This window comes from Haliotis rufescens, unplaced genomic scaffold (genome assembly GCF_023055435.1).
Source record: "Haliotis rufescens isolate VD_foot unplaced genomic scaffold, xgHalRufe1.0.p SCAF_4, whole genome shotgun sequence".
In the NCBI taxonomy this organism is placed as follows: domain Eukaryota; kingdom Metazoa; phylum Mollusca; class Gastropoda; order Lepetellida; family Haliotidae; genus Haliotis; species Haliotis rufescens.
The window spans coordinates 1,487,998-1,513,145 of NW_025964112.1; the positions used below are offsets into that span (position 1 = coordinate 1,487,998).

General features: G+C 43.1%; 2 protein-coding genes across 4 annotated transcripts in view; one reads left to right on the plus strand and one right to left on the minus strand.

The window, feature by feature from the left end:
* Window positions 1-520: 520 nt before the first annotated feature.
* On the plus strand, window positions 521-7,622 carry LOC124150374 (2',5'-phosphodiesterase 12-like). Its single transcript, XM_048382486.1, has 6 exons — window positions 521-1,386; window positions 1,681-1,820; window positions 2,300-2,462; window positions 3,755-4,040; window positions 5,041-5,155; window positions 6,822-7,622. Exons 1-6 carry the CDS (start codon window positions 560-562, stop codon window positions 7,085-7,087), a joined length of 1,797 nt encoding a protein of 598 aa, XP_048238443.1. The 5' UTR covers window positions 521-559; the 3' UTR covers window positions 7,088-7,622.
* A 1,098-nt stretch (window positions 7,623-8,720) lies between these two features.
* The window catches only part of LOC125372441, a 36,962-nt gene continuing 20,534 nt past the window's right edge, over window positions 8,721-25,148 (minus strand). For all 3 annotated transcript variants that reach the window (XM_048382487.1, XM_048382488.1, XM_048382489.1), the window contains exons 2-7: window positions 24,285-24,493; window positions 21,948-22,112; window positions 19,801-19,920; window positions 18,739-18,871; window positions 17,351-17,559; window positions 8,721-15,761 (exon numbers count right to left, since the gene is read on the minus strand). In XM_048382487.1, coding sequence (XP_048238444.1) covers window positions 15,492-15,761; window positions 17,351-17,559; window positions 18,739-18,871; window positions 19,801-19,920; window positions 21,948-22,112; window positions 24,285-24,398 — 1,011 coding nt within the window. In that variant the 5' untranslated portion in view covers window positions 24,399-24,493 and the 3' untranslated portion in view covers window positions 8,721-15,491. The remainder of the gene's footprint in view (window positions 15,762-17,350; window positions 17,560-18,738; window positions 18,872-19,800; window positions 19,921-21,947; window positions 22,113-24,284; window positions 24,494-25,148) is intronic.

Below are 25,148 nucleotides of genomic sequence, written 5' to 3' on the forward strand. Positions count from 1 at the left end.
GGTATGACACGACCAAGGGTCAAGCCACCGACCTTCCTCTCTCCGAGAAAACGCTCTATCCAACAGACCACGTAGGCGGTCTCACTGAACAGAGGCTGCTAGGCTGACATCACAGTTTCGCCAGTACATCTGACAACAAAATCTCACAAATGATTTCATAAATAGGGTTTGTGAAGTGTTTGTCAAGTTTATGGTTATCGAGTCATTTCATTAGTGCCGTTTTAACTTTTACAGTCATAGCAGTTTTGCACCATGGCAGTTTTGATCTGATGCCGTATTTTCAGCCATTTTTTTTCTTTTATAGGGAGACATCATTACGGTGTGAATGTTAACGGTTATTTTGTAGCTTGACATCAATTAAAAAAAGTGTATTTATTTGAAAATTTACAAGTAATATATAAATATGGAATCTGAGTAATTACTATAAATATTGTAACTGTCATTAATTTAATCAGTACGGTTAAAAAAAGACATGAAATGTATACTCAATTCATTCTTCTGTGCCAAAGGTACAATATGTTTTATTTCCGGTTAGAGTTTTTACTTCCGGAAATTGCATATGTTTGCGTTATTTTCTAAGTTACCTCGCGTGTTGTTACCTGGATGTCGCACATGCCACATCTCCACGCAAAGGATGGCGGCTGTGTATGTGCGGCGCGTGCCAGGCGACGAGGATATGGAAATTCGTCTCAACTATGGCCACAATAGTGAAAACTACAGAACGTACAATCTAAAACGTCGTCAAAATGAAGAAATTACAAGAGCTCTCGTCAGACTCCAGAATAACATATTGAATTCCCTTTCGAAAAAAAAGAAAAAGAAAGCCAAAGAAAAAGAGCCCGAAACGAATCCCAATCAAGAGATTGAGATTCCAATTAACTTGTTCATTGAAGGCAAGGAAGTGGATGGTAGTACATTCAACAGAGATGCGTGGATTCAAGGGGCAGAACTTGATATATGTGGCACCCGGTTAACAGTAGATGTTAACCCTCCCACTGTACGTTCTATATCTTTGCCTTCGAACTTAATGGCTGGCTTTCCACAGTTACCTAAGTGTGATGCAGAATTTGTTAATTTAAATGAATGTTCGTTTAACTGGTATAGGACTAAATTTCGTGACTCTGGGGATGCTAGCGCGTCTAAACAAAAGAGTCAAACCCAGGAACAGGAGCAGTATGATATATGTAAAGTTTCTGATGGAATTATATACACTCCAACAGTAGAGGACATTGGATTTCATTTAAAGCTTGAATGTATTCCAAGGAAAGGTGATCGGATAGGTTTAAAATTTGAAAGTATTTCTGAAGTTGAAGTAAGTGCAGGTCCAGGAGTGTGTCCATTTGAAAACCGACAGTTGTTCACACAAGCAGAAACTGAGGCTGGAAGGTGAGTCATCTGTAAATTACATTTTCACAACAATTCATATATACGAATAATGATGTCGATTAATATCTAATTATCCGACATCTTATTGCTGTTCTCAACTACATAAACTGGACAGATTGTTTTCCAGTTCTATTAATATCTTCATGTAGTATAATATGTAATCTGCCCAGATTTGAGATACTTTCTTATATACTTCCTACCTTTGGCTATACAAATTCATTAGTGGTATATGAAGATTAGAACCACTTGTTTGTAATAGTATGAAAATAATAACATGCTTCTTTTTATTTCCAGCTTTCGTGTAGTGACTTACAACATCCTGGCTGACTTGTATGCAGACTCTGACTTCTCTCGCACCCAGCTGTTTCCCTATTGTCCACCTTATGCTCTGGCCATTGACTACAGAAGGCAATTACTCCTCAAGGAAATTACAGGTGTGATGTCAATATTCCTCATATAGTTTATACTGATACTCACATATGAAGATCATGATGGGTAACACTAAAACAGTTTTATGTTTACACAGTTAATGATTACTTGATAAGGTTGAGATATTTTGTAAGTTTCTTAAATTTAATATGAGGTGCAGTTAAAGAGAGCTTAATGTCATGTCCAAAGTGATTGGACTTCTTTAAAATAACTAGAGTTAGGTATAAAACAACTAGTCCATTTAGATAGTTACTTGTTTCAGACTAACGGACTAGCGTCTTTGTCTATCCCTGTCATGTTGGCTATTACCATACAGAATCTTCACCTATATTCCAATACACATGCTACAAGTAAGAAATACAAATGTATGTGAGTTAACATTTCAAGTCAAATTAGCAGTATTTCAGCCATGTCAATGATATTATGCATATGAAATATAACACGGTTTGACTGTTGTGACATTGACAGTAAGTGTGTTTTCCAGGTTACAACGCTGACATCATCTGTTTACAAGAGTGTGACATGAAGGTGTTTGAACATGACCTGCTCCCCTTCCTGGAAAACACTGGCTTCGGTGGATGGATGAAGAGAAAAGGAACCAAAGTTACTGAAGGGTCTGCTACCTTCTACCGAAAGTCCAAGTTTAGGTGAAACAACTTAAACACATCCTGAAGCTCCAGAAGTTGGTTGTATGACCTGTATTAGTAATGGTTATAGGAGGCCTCGGCTTGGGGACATTTATAAAAGGACTGAATTATTCTTTTGATAAATAATTGGGATGATAATCACATCTGTGAGTTAAGATCAAGTAAAGATTTGACACACATCAACATGGTCCTAGTATGCTCGTTATTAACATTTTGAAGTTCAGAGTATCAAATATTTTCATGTTACTCTGCATGGGGAAATAAAGTCCAGAATATGACATTTATAATCGTGCATGGTGTAGGTGAGGTGAGGTGAAATTGGGTTTAACGTCACGTCCAAGATTATTGCACCTATATAGCGACGTGCATGCACGTGTGTGTGTGTGTGTGGCTGCTTGTATTAGTCTGGACTGATGCCAATTTATAGTGCTAGGTCACTGAGATACCATGCTGCAGTTTAACATGAATACCCCACTCAGACAGAGTATACTGACTCCGAGCCGACCAGTCCTTGTTTTAGTCCCTTAATGCCAAGCACAGGGCAGGGTAACAACAAGTACCATCCTTTAACGTCTTTTGGTATGACGCGGCCGGGGATCGAACCCTGGACCTTCCGCTGTCCGGGCAGACGCTCTACCACAAGACCACGGAGGCGGTCTTGCATGGTGTAGAGTTATTGGGGTTTGTCATGTAAAGAGAGGAAGCTAGGGAAGTCCCATTTCCGCATCTGAAGTAATCACGAAAAGAATCCTTCCGTACAACATAGCACAGTGGGCAGCTTGGCAATGTCTGCTGACTTAGCTTGGACATGTTGAACTTCAGATATAGACAAATGTGAGTTTTTGACAAAATGTTTGCAGACAGAATATGTGAAAAGATAGGGCCTGGACCATGTAGATGTTGTAGCCATGCTTTCCGAGTCCCGTGATGGGATTCGAACCACGGACCTTCCGAACATAGATGTGATGCCTTGTCCAAAACTGACAAGCTACGGATGTCATCTGTGGGACGAATCCACATCCTGCTACATTGATGAGGTTCAACAGAAGGCACGTCGTGAGATGCTTAGGGTACTCAGGCTTATTTTGCTCAAATATGATATGAACGTGTTCAGCCCCATGTTCCTTGTCCACCAAGGGAGTTAACCCCACAAGGTAAGAATATCATTTGTGGGATGACTCCACACCCTGCTACATGAACTAGATGAAAACAACAACACAATATATAGAAACAAGATGAGCATAGCTGCCTGAGAATCTAATCAATGTCACTTTGCTGTCGCCTACTTTCAGCCTGGTGGCCGAGCATGGCATAATGCAGTCGGAGTTCTTGAGAGAACCTGCCAATGCTGATCTGTGGGACAAGGTGAGTCAGAAACCGGCATTGAGAGACAAGATGATGGAGCGGACCACAGTCCTTCAGGCCACCTTGCTCCAATCTACCCACAATCCCGACCACTTCCTGTGTGTGGCCAACACTCACCTCTACTTCCACCCAAGGGCAGACAACATCCGAGCGCTGCAGATCGGCTTGAGCATGAGGTTCCTGCAGCAACTCTGTCAGCCATTTCTATCTGAGGTCAGTACAGGGGAACATATTCCTAAAGCTTCTTACCTATTCAGACAGATGTGGAGTATGGGACATATTCTAAGAAATGTGAAAAGTTACTTATACATGTATAGTGGCCAAAAGAATTGGTCAAGTAGTATTTATGGAAACTTTTGTGCGCAAGGTTACTCAAAGTATTAAAAATATTAATACAGTCATCTATGTTTATTACAAACACGCTTATAACTCACAGATATAACAAACTGTTTGTTTTTTGTGCCAGATATTTGCTGTGTGTGTGTATATATATATATATATATATATATATATATATATATATATATATATATATATATATGCATATAACAAACTACGGTTAAGACAAGCTAAAATTAGTGGTCCTTTTAAGTTCATTATAACCACAGTATACTGTAATTTTCCTTATATGTCAAAATGGTTGCCATTTACAAGAATGGATGAAAACTGTCTGGGAGTGAATCATGTGTTTATTGTTTCAAGTGAATAAAGCGATTGCAAGATAAGACACTTCCATACAATCTGTGACAATCACTTCAAGTTTACATACTTAGCCATAGGCTCACATACATAACGTTCAGAAATGTTCATGAAGTCACTGCACGTGAAACAAAATAACAACACTATATCTCTAGATATCAGGAACTCACAGAACATCTAGAATATCTGGTGGCACGGGTGGCCCAGTCATCTAAGGCGCCGCTATTCGCTGTGCTGAGTTGTGTCCTTTGGCCATGCCAGAAACCTATGATTGTGGGTTCAAATCCTGGTGCACCCTGATTATGTTTCTAGGTTTGTCAGCACCATACCCGTGCTCATAGGTTTCACCAAAGTGGTAAACGTCTGAGACCTGCATCACTTGAGACTTTCCTCCCACATAAAGCTGAAATGCTGTGATATAATTGGAATACTGTTCAAAGTGGGGTTAAACCTGACTCACTCAGTCACTCCTAATTACCTATGGACACCTGTGTATACATGTCTTGTGTTGCAGGGTAAGAAGATGTCTGTTGTGTTCTGTGGGGACTTCAATAGCTCTGTGAAGAGAGCCGTCAACGTGCTGCTGACCACCGGTCATATCCCAGAGGAGTTTGATGACTGGGCGACAGGTGAGGGGTGTGTGGATGACTGGGCGACAGGTGAAGGGGAGGACTGACGACATGTCAGTAGGGTGGGGTGACAGGTGAGGGGTGGGGAGGATTGACAACAGGTGAGGGGGTGGGGAGGATTGACAACAGGTGAGGGGGTGGGTAGGACTAAAGACAGGTGAGGGGGTGGGGAGGACTGACAACAGGTGAGGGGGTGGGGAGGATTGACAACAGGTGAGGGGGTGGGTAGGACTAAAGACAGGTGAGGGGGTGGGGAGGACTGACAACAGGTGAGGGGGTGGGGAGGATTGACAACAGGTGAGGGGGTGGGGAGGACTGACAACAGGTGAGGGGGTGGGGAGGACTGACAACAGGTGAGGGGGTGGGGAGGACTGACAACAGGTGAGGGGGTGGGGAGGATTGACAACAGGTGAGGGGGTGGGGAGGACTGACAACAGGTGAGGGGGTGGGGAGGACTGACAACAGGTGAGGGGGTGGGGAGGACTGACAACAGGTGAGGGGGTGGGGAGGACTGACGACAGGTGAGGGGGTGGGGAGGACTGACAACAGGTTAGGGGGTAGGGAGGATTGACAACAGGTGAGGGGTGGGGAGGATTGACAACAGGTGAGGGGGTGGGGAGGACTAACGACAGGTGAGGGGGTGGGGAGGATTGACAACAGGTGAGGGGGTGGGGAGGACTGACAACAGGTGAGGGGGTGGGGAGGATTGACAACAGGTGAGGGGGTGGGGAGGACTAACGACAGGTGAGGGGGTGGGGAGGACTGACAACAGGTGAGGGGGTGGGGAGGACTGACGACAGGTGAGGGGGTGGGGAGGACCGACGACAGGTGAGGGGGTGGGTAGGACCGACGACAGGCGAGGGGGTGGGTAGGACCGATGACAGGCGAGGGGGTGGGGAGGACTGACGACAGGTGAGGGGGTGGGGAGGACTGACGACAGGTGAGGGGGTGGGGAGGACTGACGACAGGTGAGGGGGTGGGGAGGACTGACGGCAGGTGAAGGGGAGGGGAGGACTGACGACAGGTGAGGGGTTGGGGAGGACTGACGACAGGTGAGGGGGTGGGGAGGACTGACGACAGGGTGAGGGGGAGGGGAGGACTGACGACAGGTGAGGGGTTGGGGAGGACTGACGACAGGTGAGGGGGAGGGGAGGACTGACGACAGGTGAGGGGTTGGGGAGGACTGACGACAGGTGAGGGGGAGGGGAGGACTGACGACAGGTGAGGGGGACGGGAGGACTGACGACAGGTGAAGGGTAGGGGAGGACTGACGACAGGTGACGGGGTGGGGAGGACTGACAACAGGTGAGGGGGAGTTGAGGACTGACGACAGGTGAGGGGTGTGTGGGAAGGGGAGTCCAAGCTTAATATTGTATAACACTTGGATGAATATACAATTACAATGTATTATCCATCTTACATTTTGTCTTAGAAGTCAACATTTTATTTCAATTTACTGTGAACATGTTTGAACCAGTTGGAGAGAGGCAGTGATAAATATGCATGGTTAAGTGTGGGATGGTGTAGTTCTGTGAATCTTTTTTGTGCCAATGTTTTGGCATCTAGTACATCTGGCAATTTCTGCAGGAAATTCTTCCATGGAAGCTTGTTGGTTTACCATGTTTCTTAATTAACAGCTGACATTCCTACTCTTGCTGTGTCCCAGGTGGCGAGGAGGAACAGATTGGCTGTGAGCTGTCACATGACTTCAAGATGATCAGTGCGTGTGGCTACCCCGAGTACACCAACTACACCATGGGCTTCCATGGACTCCTGGACTACATCTTCACCGACACGGAGCACCTGGAGGTGATGCAGGTGATCCCGATGCCGGACCACCAGGAGGTGACGCAGCACGGAGCACTCCCCAGCGTTGTATTCCCCTCCGACCATATTGCACAGATATGTGACATGAGGTGGAAACCTCTGTGATATGTGATATGTGATATAACCAATACTGTGATGATTGATAAAGGTATTCTATGAAATAATCTGAAATGGGTATGATCTTTGGTCATCTGGGTGGGGATAATATTACTTCTCATTGAGGTGAGATACATGAAGATAGGAATTACCTCATGGATCAAGTACCTTATTATTTTGTATAGCTCTGTGGGATAACATGATACATATTGGCACGTGAAATCAAATTACCAGGAAATTAGAAATAATTTCAAGATTAGGTGATCATATTTACATACTACTCAAAAGAAGTTAAAGAACACAGGATTCTTTCAAATAACTGTGGTCAATCTGTCAAGGTATGACAATGACGGCCTAATTATAGTACTATGAAAGAGTCGGGTGTACTTTAATTTTTTTTAAGCTGTATAATTCCTGAAAAGTGACATGATGCAGTTCAGGGTACAGGGAACACGGGACATCTGACAGGGAGCACCACAGTGCGAGCAGAATGATGCATGTAGGAACTGATAATGTACGTGTTGGTAATAAACAGAGCACAACTGAACTGTGTTATCAAGTTCATACTGACACCATGTTCGTCTGGACCCTGAAGGCTGCAAATCTTGCCTTGAGGTAGACTACCATCTAGTCCCTGAAATAATGTTATGGAGAAGATTTTTTTTAAATATATCTATAAAGGAACCTTCAAAATCTCTTAATTTCCTCGAGCTGAGAATGGGATGAGTATTGACTGCGTAGATATGGGGACAGGCTGCTAAAGCTGAGATGGGAATGAGTGCTGGCTGCTAGAGCTGAAAAGGGGATGAGTACAGGCTGGTAGAGCTGAGAATGGGATGAGTACAGGCTGCTAGAGCTGAGATGGGGATGAGTACAGGCTGCTAGAGCCGAGATGAGGATGAGTACAGGCTGCTAGAGCTGAGAAGGGGATGAGTGAAGGCTGCTAGAGCTGAGAAGGGGATGAGGGAAGGCTGCTAGAGCTGAGAAGGAGATGAGTGTAGGTTGCTAGAGCTGAGATGGGGATGAGTGTGGGCTGCAAGAGCGCAGAATGGGATGAGTACAGGCTGCTGGAGCTGAGATGGGGATGAGTGTAGGTTGCTAGAGCTGAGATGGGGATGAGTGTAGGTTGCTAGAGCTGAGATGGGGATGAGTGTGGGCTGCAAGAGCTGAGATGGGGATGAGTGTAGGTTGCTAGAGCTGAGATGGGGATGAGTGTGGGCTGCAAGAGCGCAGAATGGGATGAGTGTAGGCTGCTAGAGCTGAGAAGGAGATGAGTACAGGCTGCTAGAGCCGAGATGAGGATGAGTACAGGCTGCTAGAGCTGAGATGAGGATGAGTACAGGCTGCTAGAGCTGAGAAGGAGATGAGTGTAGGTTGCTAGAGCTGAGATGGGGATGAGTGTGGGCTGCAAGAGCGCAGAATGGGATGAGTACAGGCTGCTGGAGCTGAGAAGGGGTAGAGTATATGATGATGGAGCTGAGAAGGGGTTGAGTACAGGCTGAAGAGGGACACAACTTATCTTGTCAGGTAGACGGTGGACAGTAGACAGCGTGTCCAAACTTGGATCAGGTTTGTAGTTCAGTAACTCCATCATTGGACATGGAAATGCTGCGACAGGTGTAACACAACCCAGACACATAGATATTATGACAAGTTTATTTAAAAAGACAGGCAGATAAGACTATACAATCATATCCTTGTAAACGATATATATTTATTATGCCAAACAGGATATATTTACTATAACAAATCTTTTTTTAATGATCAGTTATCACTTTCAAGTTGCTGATACTGAGAGATGAATCAACAACAGATAAATGTAGATCTTTTAGCTTCTTAAAATACATGTATACAAAAATTCTTCAAAATACATTTCATTTATTAAACTAACATTTTAAGTAAAAACAAGAAATACATGTGTACAAAATTTCTCCAAAATACATCTTATTAATCAAAATAAGGTTTTGAGAATCAAGAAAACGTTTTTTTCCAAATTAAAGAAAAACGCTTTACAGAGATGAATCCTAACATGCTGCTTGTACTGACATGCACGGACATACAGATGATAATAATAACAATAATAAGTCCATTTATACTGCGCCAGATTACATTCACAAAGTTAATGCTCATGGTGCTACATAGTTTTAGCAAATAATGCTGATCAAAGGTGAGTAGAGCTAGATTGAATAGTGTTGTCTGAAAAGGTATGTTTTCAGATGAGGCTTAAAGGATGCAAACGATGGCGACAGCTTAAGATCAGATGGTAGTTTGTTGCATAGCGAGGAAGCGCGGAACTGGAAAGATCTCTGACCAAAGGTTTAGTGATGGGTTTCTGGGACTTGTTGTAACAGGTGGTTATTCTGAGAACGGAGAGATCTGGAAGGCTTGTATTTAGGCAGTAGTTCGGTAAGATATAATGGGTCTGTTTCCAACTAGCATTTGTAGGCCAGGGTTAGAATTTTGAATTCAGTTCTGGCTTTTGAGTGGTACAGATATACCGCAGACCATTCTTACAAACATAACAGAAAAAAGCGTGCAGTTTGCTAAATGACTCACAATATATATCACAAGTTTGTTTGCTATTCAATATGAAGAAATAACACATCAATCCAAATACAATCATTCAAACGAAAACACGTCTCATAGCAACCTGCTACTTGCTTCCCGGTAACCATGGTAACATCATTCCTGATTGAACATAGGTTTGTGTTGAATGTTTAGCCTGCACGGAAGCAGCATGTGGCTTGCCTGCAACAGGTGGGCGATGGTGTGATCCAAGTCATGTTGGCTAGGTTGGTACTTGCCTCACAATATTCTCATCTTGACACACAATCCCCTAAGGGTAACCAAGTTTTTGAGCTCCTGACCAATAAAGTGATTTTTCCTTAGGTGCCCTGTTTGGCACAGACCGGCGATACAGACAACTGTGAGAAACACATTGTGGTTACTTGACCAATAAAATTGACTTCAATGTGAGCACTGGTGCCTATTATGAAAATGATGTGTTTCCTGTTCTACCACATACAGCAGTGACTTCCTGTAACACTGTCCATCAAATCCATCCTGAGCTCATCAAATATCCTTAAGCAGGAACAGAATATTTATTCCAAGAGGGACAAGCTTCAAGCTCAAGAACCTCTAAACCGTATCTACCAAGGCATTAACAACCGTATTATACTGGTTAGAAAAAATTCTATGAAAGCAATAACAATCATATTATTCTGGTCACAAGCATCCCATCCAACTGATTACTGGTCACAAACACTGCTGCCCAAGTGATAACAATCATATCTACTGGTCACAAACACTGCTACACAATCACACATCCCTAGGACACGTTACAGGTGCTTGGAAACATTGCAACATCCACTCCCACGTAAGAATTATGTAAAAGATATTGAGCAAGTTTCTGTTACTATGGAGGGATTACACTTCTTAGTGGAGGGAAAGAGTAACACAAAAACATAATAGGGGCCAAACAAACGAGAGAAGGTTTAATGCTGTAGTCAGCAGTATCCGTCCCATCCCAGTAAGAAGGGACACTCAGCTTTGTCCATGTGGTTCTGTAGCAATGATGGACTTTATTTTATGAGTTGTTACAGTCATGAATTTTGTCATATCAGTTAAATAGATGAAATGGGATATAGTCATGAACTGTTACACTCATGAATTTTGTTCAATTCATGAAATGGCTCACATTCATGAATTGTGTCTTATTATGTGTTTAGTAATGAAATACTGTATTTATCCCCAAATATCAAATCAACATTTTCCTCAAGTGAAATATCCCTTTCTGCTGGAACTATGCCAGTCTGTCTCAATGACACCATAGTTGAGAGTAAGGACTAGAAAATCATGCAAGAAAATACACAATAATAAGCATGGGTCTTTCTAGTCATCTTGTAACATGACCTGGAATGTTGACACCTCAAACCAGCTGCACCACTCATGACATTATTACCTTGTCCTGTCACCAGATAAGGTCAACATGTTGAAAAGACAAATATCCTCTATATATTCATATATTGAGTTGTGTCGATGCATGAATTGTGTTATATTCATGCTAGCAAAGCAAGCAGTGTCTTTCTCCTGTCAGTACAAACATATATCTAGCCAGACTGAAACAATGGCAACCTGCACCTGGGTAACTAACCACATCTAGTCGCAAGGCACAGAATCTACCTGCATTCCTGGCCTCGAGCTCTGCCGGGGAACAAATACATTTAGCAACTGCATGAACTATACACCTGTTCCTGTGGCATCATCAACTACACAGTGAATGTATACAAATATCTATATATTCCTCATCCTCATAGCTTTACAATCTGCTATTGTTGACAAATATCTACATGTGTATTGGGAAATATCTCTGTCAAATTCCTCCCATGACCAACATATATCCCACTAGAAGCTGTGATGGCGCAAAGGATGGTGAAGGAACTGGCCTGCTACCTTGTTTGGGAAGCACTACCCTGTAGGGCTCTGCTACCAATTCTTAGTATTCTCATCTTGGGAACCATAATGATTTAGCACAAAACTGAATGAAGATAATTGTTGCATCTTTCACAGAAGCAATGTCCAGGTTAGTCAAAATGTAACTTGATAGTTTCGAGAGACGGTGGACCATGTGGAGACGGTTCCCATGCTCACTCTGCCATATCATCTCTGAGAGAGCTGCAAGTCTGCTAAACAGCATAGATTAGTGTCCCTCATCCTTCATTTAGGCAACAAATCCATCTACCTTTTCATACAACATACATTAGTCTTACAGCTCATAACAAAAGTTCAGACAACAGCTGTCCTTCATTCTGATGTGAAACAAATGATGGGAGACAACTCTGGCTAGTTAGTCCCTTTCAAGCTCCTCAGCGAGCGACATCTCCGTTACACTCTCGGTAACATCGCTGCCATCAGTGTTGATGTAGCCATTACACGAATCTTGAATCTTGCCCTCAAACCCCAAATGTATGAACAATTATACCTTTGTTTATGTCTTTGGGAGTGCCATCATAGTCAATTTTGAAAAGGTTTATGACGGACCAGATTTGCCAAATGAATATACCTTTTTTGTTTGTTTAATCGGTTTGAGGTTGCAGACGAACGGAAAATCAGCCTACTCCCCCCTTACATTCTTACTTTACCAATTACATGATAGTTGAAATGAAATAGAAATTCAAACTGACAAACAAAGAAAATAATTTAGCTGGGGTAAGTATTCGACATCATGGCAGTCATCACCTGTTTGAAAACATACAGTCAGTGGGCTGCGAGTTCAACACCAAGCATGGCTGTAGCCAACAGTGGGGAGTTTTGACTGGTGGCAGCGATAGTACAGAGAGCTCCACGAACAGGCTATTGCTGTGAGGAGCTTCAGTCCCTTTATCACAAGGGAGACAACTCTGGTCCCTTTCTCACAATGAAAACAAGTTTCAGAATGTTCTTGTACGCAAGGTTCTACAGGCCTGTTTCATTTTATAGAAAACAACTAAATATTATATATGTGGAACTTAAATACTAATTGACATTTGTCATAATATTAAACAACAGCTTTGTGTGACATGTTTCGTTGTTTTGCAAAAGGATACCAAAACATAAAAGCTTAGAAAATGGGACATATTTTGACTGAGTGACACTTGTACATTGACTTTCTGAATATAAACAGACAAAACATAACATGAAACAATATGTTGCATTTGAAGGCTGGACAGGGACTTAACCCCTTGGTGCATATGTGGCGAGGTCAACCTCACAATGAACTCAAATTGTGATTAACATACACAGTAATAAACTAAGACCAAACTGACAATTATAAACAGCAACTATTTATGAAATATCTACAGACCAGTCTAATATAAAGATTCAGTGAAAATACACTGCACAATACATCCATCGTCCCATGTCCTAGTCCATGGCATCATGTATACGGTAGAAAGAGACTGAAAGTCATGGTGAGTGGGTAAACAAAGAAAATAAACATTTAAACATAATAACAGTGAAGTAAAGGTGGTGACATTATTATTCAACATTAAAACAATTGTCTGTTGGATAAAATTCCTCACACAATATAGGTCCAATAGAATGGACATATGATAATTGTCAGTCATAACACACAAAGTGATCATGCCTGATTTACAATGACTTGACTAAAAACAATACATCTCGGGGTTGTCGGGGTGGGTGAGGGTGAGGGTGTAGTATCTAACAGCCAGGTCTTGTCTCAGGTCTAACAGCCAGGTCTTGTTCAAGCAAAAGCTTATTAAAATCTGACTGGCTCCTGAATAATGCTACTCTTCATATGCCGTAGAAATTACACACAGTCAAACAATTACCAATATACTAACATGCGATAAATGTTCTAAGGCCTACAACAACACAAATAGAACGGAAAGAAATTAACTTGCAAAAAAGGCCAATGCAAAACACTCAACACTGTTAAGATTGTGCCAAATGGCTTGTGTGAGAGGGCTAGTGCTTGTTCTAATGTCTAATGATTCTAATGGCACAGGGTCAGTGGGCCAATTGGCTTGGGGAGAGGCCTTGTGCTAACGTCCATGATTCAGATGGCACAGGGTCAGTGGGCCAATTGGCTTGGGGAGAGGGCTAGTGCTTGTTCTAATGTCTAATGATTCAGATGGCACAGGGTCAGTGGCCAATTGGCTTGGGGAGAGGGCAAGTGCTTGTTCTAATGTCTGTGATTCTGATGGCACAGGGTCAGTGGCCAATTGGCTTGGGGAGAGGGCTAGTGTTTAGGTCTGTCATTCTGATGGCACAGGGTCAGTGGCCAATTGGCTTGGGGAGAGGGCTTGTGCTTAGGTCTGTGATTCTGATGGCACAGGGTCAGTGGCCAATTGGCTTGGGGAGAGGGCTAGTGCTTAGGTCCATGATTCTGATGGCACAGGGTCAGTGGGCCAATCGGTTTGGGGAGAGGCCTTGTGCTAACATCCATGATTCTGATGGCACAGGGTCAGTGGGCCAATCGGCTTGGGGAGAGGGCAAGTGCTAACATCCATGATTCAGATGGCACAGGGTGAGTGGGCCAATCGGCTTAGGGAGAGGGCTAGTGCTTAGGTCTGTGATTCTGATGGCATAGGGTCAGTGGGCCAATCAGCTTGGGGAGAGGGCAAGTGCTAACATCCATGATTCAGATGGTAGCACATCGTCAGTGTCATGTGAAAGGGCTACAGTTTCAATGATAGGCTATAACCAATATTCCAAATAATCCCCCAGAAGGCACAATGTCTGTGGTGTATCAAAAGACATTCCCACCAAGTGAAAAATCTCAATTCCCGAAAATCATTTCACAATTTTACGAACACTTAAGTAACAAGTGGAAAGCACACATAACCATAATTAACATATTTTTTAAAGACAACCCACCAAAAGTAAGCAAAAGATATTTCTTAACCACATGATTTTGTTACATAGTTCTAATTATTTGAAGATCTCAGAGAAACCCCACACATATTCTGAGTTCTAAGAGACATAACTCTACAATGCACGGGCCTATGCATTGACTTGGTTTGTTGTTTTACACCGCACTCAGCAATATTTCAGCTATGCATTGACATCAACATGCTACATGTGTGGACAACCTACACCTGCTCATATTGTTAGTCTTATACAGTGTAGCATTTCCTGTGAAATCGTCCCGATAATCAAATTTTCAGATTAAAAAATCGTATTTGTCACTTTGTCTACATATAATCGTTCTCAGCAGTACTTGTCTGGAAGGTGGGGGTGTGAACTAACAACGTTTTATTGTATTTACATAGACTTAGTCACAGATACCACTTTGTGGAACACCCTTTGACCCCAACTATTGTTATTATCAATATTTGTTTTCTGAGTAAGTTACAATGGCCATACAACAAAACCAACACAGATAAAACAAAGACAAACTGGGACTGACTTACATTAAGAAGTATGTCTATAAAATATATTGGTGACCCAATTTTACTTACAAAACATGCCCTTCTTGCAACCAAGTGCTAGCAAGGCAGGAGTAAACATTGAAAGACTATTGTCCTCATCACGGAGACCCATGTCGACTGGCTCTCTGGCAGAACTTATGGAGGTCCACAGCAAGTGAGGACGTGTTCTGACAACAAGTTGTAATTTCTCGTTTTTCAGAATACTTAGTTTCTTAGTTCCTAATTATTTGTTGTATGGTGCTTTCTTAAAAACGATTCAACGAGACTTTAGGTCACGAATCATTCCATGTTTGAACACACTGTCGTAAGCATGTTCCACAAACTGTTGTGTCAATTACCATGTCTCTGGACAGAGCTGAGTGACATCCTTCAGTGGGACGTAAATAATCTACCTTTAACCTACACAGTCTAGGCCCTGAGAGTCAGCGGATCATCCGAAAGTTAATGACATAATGATTCTTCTGTTGATGGTGAACTCCTTATCAAGCGCTTCCGATATTTCCCACAATCCTTTGCTGGAAGTCCACAGTGAAATGCACATGGTCCATACCACGCAGTGTGCGGAGATAGTCGAAGCTGTTTTTAAACTGTTGCTCGTTGATGCCAAGTTTATTGTACAGCTTTTTTAGTCCTTGACTTCTAGCGGTTTCAACAGCCAGTGTGTAGTTCGCTCTGGCCAGTGTGGCGATGGTTGATGACTGCGCTGTCGCGTTGGCGTTGATTTCCTTTCCTTCATTCTTGATTTGGCGAACCTTGGTAAGAAACATGACATATATAGCATGATGTAAAAGATTTAGTATCAAGCATTTTCCATACCACACTTCAAGTGTAATATGAGTAATTTCTAGATTTTGTAAGTTTGCCAATATGAAGACATTTTCCTGTCATTCCAGACTCAACAAGGATGATGTTTGTGTGTGAGTGTGGTGCGTGTTGGTGAACGCTGCATGTTCAAATATTCCAGCTATATGACAGACTCCTGCAAATAATCAAGTCTGCATAAGACAACCCACTGATTGATACTTGTGCGCAACGTTCCCCGCTGTCGGGCACGATGACACACCTACAACCAAGTCACACGCCCTGGCAACCCGATCCATTAAGTCGCATCTTATGACCACTGAAGGTTGCTGGGGACTGAGTTGACTTATGAAGTGAGGTGAAATGGCGTTTAACGTCGCGTCCAAGATCATTGCACTTATATAGCGACGTGCATGCACATGTGTGTGTGGCTGCTTGTACTAGTACGGATTAATGCCGATTTTATAGTGCTAGCTCACTGAGATACCATGTCGCAGTTGAACATGAATACCCCACTCAGACACAGTATACTGACTTCGAGCCAAACAGTCCTTGTTTTAGCCCCTTAATACTGAGCGCCAGGCAGGGTAACAACAAGTACCCGGACCTTTCGCCCTACCACAGAGGCAGTCAAGTTGACTTCTGGATTTCAATGTCTTTATTGTTTCAATGCAATGTCTGTACATTTAAGAATACTAGCATTTGAACAAAACGTCACACTGGAAGAAATTGAAAGCCATAACTCTGTCTCCTTTTACTCCTTAAATCAAACTCAGGCAGGGCTAGCACACAAACGACAACAGTTAACAGATCAGACAGGCTATAAGTTACACAAATGTACATTTCATAAAAGTAAAACTTTGTTATTGGAGACTAAAATACATTTAGGGTCTAGAATGATTTAGAATCATTATCAGCACTAGGCCCCAAACTGTCTGAATATTACTGGTAGGATTACCCACCTCTGCATCTGTCTGTATACGTAAGATTACCCACCTCTGCATCTGTCTGTATGCGTAAGATTACCCACCCCTGTATCTGTCTGTATACGTAAGATTACCCACCTCTGCATCTGTCTGTTTACGTTAGATTACTCACCTCTGCATCTGTCTGTATACGTAAGATTACCCACCTCTGCATCTGTCTGTATACGTAAGATTACCCACCTCTGCATCTGTCTGTTTACGTAAGATTACTCACCTCTGCATCTGTCTGTTTACGTAGGATTACCCACCTCTGCATCTGTCTGTTTACGTAAGATTACCCACCTCTGCATCTGTCTGTTTACGTAAGATTACTCACCTCTGCATCTGTCTGCTTACGTAACATTACCCACCTCTGCATCTGTCTGCTTACGAAAGATTACCCACCTCCGCATCTGTCTGTTTACGTAAGATTACTCACCTCTGCATCTGTCTGCTTACGTAAGATTACCCACCTCTGCATCTGTCTGCTTACGAAAGATTACCCACCTCTGAATCTGTCTGTTTACGTAAGATTACCCACCTCTGCATCTGTCTGTTTACGTAAGATTACCCACCTCTGCATCTGTCTGTTTACGGACGATCTGGGCATCCTGCAGTAGCTGTTCTCGGAGAGCATCCTCCTGGAGTGTGAGAGCTCGGAGGAATCGGTCCTTCACATCGTTGGGTATCTGCACCTGACCCATCTGGAAGAACTTGACGTCAACAAACAGTCCCTTGTCCGCTGTGGTGCACAGTCTCACTTCCTTGCAGCCTGGCGGACATGCTGCAGTAGACAATACAGCACTTGACAAAACATGGTCGCCACACAGAACACACTCTGAGCATGTTGAGAAATTTGAACATTTGATCGCTCTCACTATCATCAATGGCAAGACTGAATTGTCAAAACAAGAACCTTGATGCTTTGATTAGCTGCTGTTCAACAGCCCGACTGACTGTTGTCTGAGAATCTACAGTAGCCTCTTTCAAATGAAATCAATGAAATTAAATTAAGAATAAGTGTAGCTCATTTTCCATTTGACAACTGCTCAAATGTATTTAGACCATGATTGATCTAGTCAAAAGCTCTCTTGAAGAGACAGGTTTTATTTTTTCAAATGTTAGTAAAACCAGTATGTTCTGTTTGTTTGTTGTTTAACGTCGCACTCAGCATTATTCCAGCCCGTCTGTAAATAATCGAGTCTGGACCAGACAATTCAGTGATCGATATTGTGAACAACGATCCATGTCGTTGGGGTGCGAGGACATGCTATCAGCCAAGACACTGAGCTTGACCACCAGATTTGGTCGCATCTTGCAGTAGTGGTTCTGGTAGTAGAAGTAGTAGAAGTAGTAGTAGTAGTAGTAGTAGTAGTCTGGAGTCTGGACCAGACAATCCAGTGATTGACATCATGAGCATCGATCTATGCAACTGTGATGCCATGACATGCATCGAACAATTTAGCGAGCCTGATCTGTTCCTGTCGTCGCCTCTTACAAGCATTGTCGCCTCTTACGACAAGCATAGTCGCCTCTTACAACAAGCATAGTCGCCTCTTACAACAAGCATAGTCGCCTCTTACAACAAGCAAAGTCGCCTCTTACAACAAGCATAGTTGCCTCTTACGACAAGCATAGTCGCCTCTTACAACAAGCATAGTCGCCTCTTACAACAAGCATAGTCGCCTCTTACAACAAGCAAAGTCGCCTCTTACAACCAGCATAGTTGCCTCTTACGACAAGCAAAGTCGCCTCTTACAACAAGCATTGTCGCCTCTTACGACAAGCATAGTCGCCTCTTACAACAAGCATAGTCGCCTCTTACAACAAGCATAGTCGCCTCTTACAACAAGCAAAGTCGCCTCTTACAACAAGCATAGTTGCCTCTTACGACAAGCAAGGGTTGCTGGAAATCACTTCTAGCCCAGTTCTCTATGAGGTTACTACACAGCAGTACACTTACCAAACTTGAAACTTTTACAGTTTTTAGCACAGCATTTGCCTCCCAGCCTCTCTCTCACACCTTTAAACATGGCCGACTCTACAGCAGCACGGTCCGACACATACTGTCGAGTGGTGAACGTCGGAGCCTCTCCCTGAAGGCAGGATAGACTTACTGTTACAGGTTCTTTTAAGATATTTTGTTACCATGGTTACAAGGGTACATCTATTCAGATAGCCGATCTATGTACACCGATGGGAAGGACTTGAGCGATCCAGGAATTAGGAATCTATGCACCATGACTACATCTGTTACCTACACAGCACAAGCCACCTTGAGGTCCGTAACCAGATCTGTCAAATTGGACAGTCTACCTTTCCAGGCTGGGTAATAAGTAACTTCTCAAAATTTGCGATTTTTCCTACATGATGCTGATACTCCTAAACTCTTAATAAAGTCAGAACTGCATGTACTTCAGTGTAAAACAAGATGTTTGTTTGTTGTTTAACGTCACACTCGGCAATATTCCAGCAATATGACGGCGGTCAGTAAATAATCGAGACTGGACCAGACAATCCAGTGATTGATATCATGAGCATCAATCCACGCAATTGGGATACGATGACATGCTTCAACCAAGTCAGTGAGCCTGACCACCCGATCCAGTTAGTCGCATCTTATGACAAGCATAGTCGCCTTTTACGGCAAGCATGGGTTGCTGAAGTCCTATTCTACCCATCATAACAAGAAGTGAAAGATGTCCTCACTTTGTATGAGTGAAAGTTGGGCATAATGCCATTGATTAATGGTATTTCAGTTAAATAAATGCATATCAACTTAATGTGAGAGAAAAGCTCAATGTGATGCAAGTCTCAGACCATATGGTGCTGACAAACTTGGAAACAACTGGGCGAACCGGGATTCAAACCCAAGATCAGAGGTTTCTGGCATGAACAAAGGGACACAACTCAGCGCAGCAAATTGCGGTGCTTAAGATGACTGTGCCAGTCCCCCACTTCCTCCCTTCGGATTTGCCCAGTTCATGTCAACTGGGAATGATGAATCCCTGGCAGACCTTCTCACCTTGAGAGCATCCACGGCGCTGGTGCGCATCACGGCCGCGTAGGAGATGTCGTACTGGCTATGCAGCAGCTTCAGGTCCTCCGGACGCAGGAAGTACTGGAAGGACACGTCCATACGCACCTGCAACAACAACACCCGCGACGTCAATACCCACAACAGCGTCAACACCCACAACAGCATGATCACTCATAATAGCGTCAACACCCACAACAGCGTCAACACACAAAACAGCTTCAACAGCCGCAACACACACAACTGCATCAACACCCACAACCCTGTCAACACCCTTAATATTGTCAACACACAAAACAGCTTCAACAGCCGCAACAGTGTCAACATACACAACAGTGTCAACACCCGCAACAGCGTCAGCACCAACAACAGCATCAACACCCACAACAATTGAGAACAGCAACATCATTGCATCTATTTCTCATTTCTTGCTTAACAGAGGACCTTTAAACATGTCTGTTGAACATGAATACCCCATTCAGGCACAGTACAGTCAAGTCCCGCTCGTCCGACATGGTTGGTTGAATATGATTATGTCGGATTAATGAAATTAAGTTGTATCTGCGTTCGTGATCATAAAAAATGAAATATTCATATTGTTCTGTCACTTTGTTTCTGGAATATGCTTTCTGATCATGCAAACACTAAAGCTTAACCAAAAACTATGGTTACAGATGTATGACTGATTCAAAATATCTTTAAACGCATAGTCTGGAATGGAGGTAGCCAGTTTGAAACTAGCGCAGCAAAGCTCAAGAAAGCTGCTTTCTTAGTGGCTAATGTCAACTTCCTGTTAGTCATTTCATTAAAAACTGGTCAAAGTTCAGGAAAGGTCGTTCTGACGTGACCTGTCATGGGATGTCCTCAGTGGTAGCGAGAACTTGTATCTGATTTTAATGAAACATCTAAGCATGTGATTAATCTTGTTTTGTTTATTTAAAGCATCAATTGTTTATTGTTAAGCTTAAGTTTATCTCTGCAGCCATTGTAATATGCAGCTACCAGCCGACTCATCTCTCATCAAAACACTGGCTGTGTAATCGCGGGCAGATGACCACGTAGTAAGCTTATCACTGTGTCGGATTAACGAGACTGATTAATGAGTGATTTAGGTTATTCGTTTCAAATTAGGTGTTTCGGAGTCGGAGTGTGATAAACAGATTAACGGGTCTAAATAGCACTGATTTAATCGGTTCCCATCATTAGTGTCGGATAAAGCCAATTGTCAGATTAACGAGTGTTGGATTAACGAGACTTGACTGTATACTGACTCTGAGTCGAAAAGTCCTTGTTTCAGCCCCTTGATGCCGAGCGCCAGGCAGTACCAAAAGTACCATCTTTTAACGTCTTATGGTTGGAAGCTGCTGGGGATTGAACCCCTAACCTTCCGCTCTCCAAACAGACGCTTTCCCACTAGACTACGGAGGTGGTAACATGTTCAAGAGTAAGTGTTTATGTTTATTATATTGTCCAAACAAAACCATGTAAGTTGTTCGCGTTAATGTGCACGTTTCAAACATAAAAATCAATACAACATTCACATAACACACATTATGTCAATACATCATTAATGTAAAAATTAAAACATAAAAGTTTACAGGCGAAATTTGGAAATCCACATTGTTAAAAATAAATAGGTCACCATTTCTATTACGAGGGGAGAGACTGTGGTATTATTAGTATTTTCATTTAATCTATCCAAGTTCCTTGTGTAACATGTTGCCATATTCATGAATGAATTCTTAGAACTACAGTCCCGATGTCGATGTTATTGAGGTCATGTGATACAAATTGATTTCTTTCCACAAACGCTGCTTCTTGAAAGTAGCTATTACAACAGCTAAATTCTAATAAAGGTTAAACTTTGATTGAAAAACAATAACCCTTGACTCACCATGAAAAGCCATTTTGTCCAAACTTCATAAAACTTACTCACACACTGCCCACACCACAGATATAGAAGCTCCTCACACAAGAGATTCAGAAGCTCCCCACACAACAGGTGCAGAGGCAACACACACACACACACACACACACACACACACACACACACACACACACACACACACACACACACACACACACACACACACACACACACACACACACACCAGATGCACAGACAAGTGTCTTACCTCCAACTTGTCCGATGTGAACACAGCAACATCATTCAAGAAGACGTAGTGAGCCGACCCTTCGTATTTCTTGAACTCAAAGTCCGGTCCTATCAAGTACTTGCCTCCCGTATAGACCCGTGATGTGTCAACAGCTCCGGTACTCTTCCTCCTCACAAAGGCCATCTGCGAATAGGATCAGAGAGTTGAGACATGATCAGACAGTTGGGACACTATCAGACAGTTGGGACATGATCAGACACTTGTGAATTGATCAGAAAGTTGGGACACTATCAGACAGTTGGGACACACTATCAGACAGTTGGGACACTATCAGAGCGTTGGGACGTGATCAGACAGTTGGGACACTATCAGAAAGTTAGGACGTGATCAGACAGTTGGGACACTATCAGAAAGTTGGGACGTGATCAGACAGTTGGGACACTATCAGACAGTTGGGACGTGATCAGACAGTTGGGACGTGATCAGACAGTTGGGACACTATCAGACAGTTGGGACATGATCAGACACTTGTGAATTGATCAGAAAGTTGGGACACTATCAGACAGTTGGGACACACTATCAGACAGTTGGGACACTATCAGAAAGTTGGGACGTGATCAGACAGTTGTGAATTGAGCAGACAGTTGGGACACTATCAGAAAGTTAGGATGTGATCAGACAGTTGGGACACTATCAGAAAGTTTGGGACGTGATCAGACAGTTGGGACACTATCAGAAAGTTGGGACGTGATCAGACACTTGTGAATTGATCAGAAAGTTGGGACACTATCAGACAGTTGGGACACACTATCAGACAGTTGGGACACTATCAGAAAGTTGGGACGTGATCAGACAGTTGTGAATTGAGCAGACAGTTGGGACACTATCAGAAAGTTAGGATGTGATCAGACAGTTGGGACACTATCAGAAAGTTTGGGACGTGATCAGACAGTTGGGACACTATCAGAAAGTTGGGACGTGATCAGACAGTTGGGACACTATCAGAAAGTTGGGACGTGATCAGACAGTTGGGACACTATCACAAAGTTGGGACGTGATTAGACAGTTGGGGCACTATCAGAAAGTTGGGACGTGATCAGACAGTTGGGACACTATCAGAAAGTTGGGACGTGATTAGACAGTTGGGGCACTATCAGAAAGTTGGGACGTGATCAGACACTTGTGAATTGATCAGACAGTTGGGACACTATCAGAAAGTTGGGACGTGATCAGACAGTTGGGGCACTATCAGAAAGTTGGGACGTGATCAGACAGTTGGGACGTGATCAGACAGTTGGGGCACTATCAGAAAGTTGGGACGTGATCAGACACTTGTGAATTGATCAGACAGTTGGGACACTATCAGAAAGTTGGGACGTGATCAGACAGTTGGGGCACTATCAGAAAGTTGGGACACTATCAGAAAGTTGGGACGTGATCAGACAGTTGGGGCACTATCAGAAAGTTGGGACGTGATCAGACAGTTGGGACACTATCAGAAAGTTGGGACGTGATCAGACAGTTGGGGCACTATCAGAAAGTTGGGACGTGATCAGACAGTTGGGACACTATCAGAAAGTTGGGACGTGATCAGACAGTTGGGACACTATCAGAAAGTTGGGACGTGATCAGACAGTTGGGACACTATCAGACACTTGTGAATTGATCAGACAGTTGGGACATGATTAGCCATACCCGGTGTGTGTATCATACATTTCACTAGTGGTGGGACCATACACCTATCACCTTCGCGAAGTAAGACCTGTTTTATCACAAAACAGATTTTGATTATTGATCAGATCAGTGCCACCATATTGTTTGAAGCATGAGAGATGCAATCTGACTGGTCAATAAGAGGGACATAGAAGGGACATGACTTGTAATAGCCACTGGTGGTGCTACGATCGAACCCAGAAATTCCAGCCTACTTCAGCAAGGGTGGAAACTGGACTTTTACAGTCGATAAACTCCCTTGCCTGGGGAAGATGGTTGATAATTGGAATGGAACATCGCCACCAATCCCTGATGGCTGTACACAAAACCCTACCTCAGGGAAAGACCAGATGCATCTAGTACAACACCAATAAAAATAGGATCGGTGAAACAGGATTTGAGTTTTTGTTTAAGGTAGTTACTATATAAAACATCGAGAAATCAGGTAAGTAGATTTTGTCGTATGGAAACTTGCCAGGCCATTAACAACCCCACCCTAAACTTAGGCATGTTAAGGAATTGACACTGAACCTTTGAACTGGTCCCTAAACCAATCAGATGGCAGCATACACTCTGGTTTGAAGTCGTTAAACACTTGACAATCGAGGATGCCTGCTGTACATCAAACGTCTCTGAACTCACCTCATAGTACTCCAGGTCGGAGAAACTCATTGGGACGAGGATGACGACCAGAAGGACGGCAATGCCTACCACCGCCCCAATGATGAGAACAACACAACTAGTGCCTTCACCCATCTTTCTACCACAGTCCGATACAACTTCCGCTGTCACGCTCAGTCACGTCCGACTCACTCAACCTTGTCACGTTGTCTCGCTCCGAGTCACACTATCTGGAAAAGAGAGAACCAAAATAGAACCAGCAATCCAACTGCAGTAGCACTTAGACATGGTGGTATTCTTTTTGTAGGACAGATCAGCTCATCATTTGCTCATTAGGAGGAAAACATTCATCTAAATAGCTGACCAGAGTGTTGGTTTCAGAGTCCTGATAGACATGGTCCAGTGTCCAGGGATACCATGATGGTCTGGAGATGACCAATACTACCTTCTACCCTTCCAAGTACACCCGAGTACACCCCTGGCGTCTCTACAGCTGCAGTGCTGAACAATCTGGACCAACATATCCCAACATTCCTCACCAAGTGATCAGTTCCAACTGGTACTTGAGTCTGATAATTCCCGATTACAGTTGTCCCCATGATATCCTGGCAGACAGCTAGACACACTCACCATCTGCTCCATGACACACTACATGTTGTTTCACATCGTGTCGTCAGTATTGATTATTTCTGACGAATCTCTACCACTAATTAAAGATTCCCTGATTCTTACAAATACCATAGAAATGAGGAATGTGTTTACCACTAATGTTGAAAAATGATTCCTTGGATCAATAATTGGTGATGATGTCTAGGAACCTCTCCAGTCAGAGCTGTGTCAGTGCAGGATAACAAAACAGCAAATGGTGGAACTCGGAACGTACTA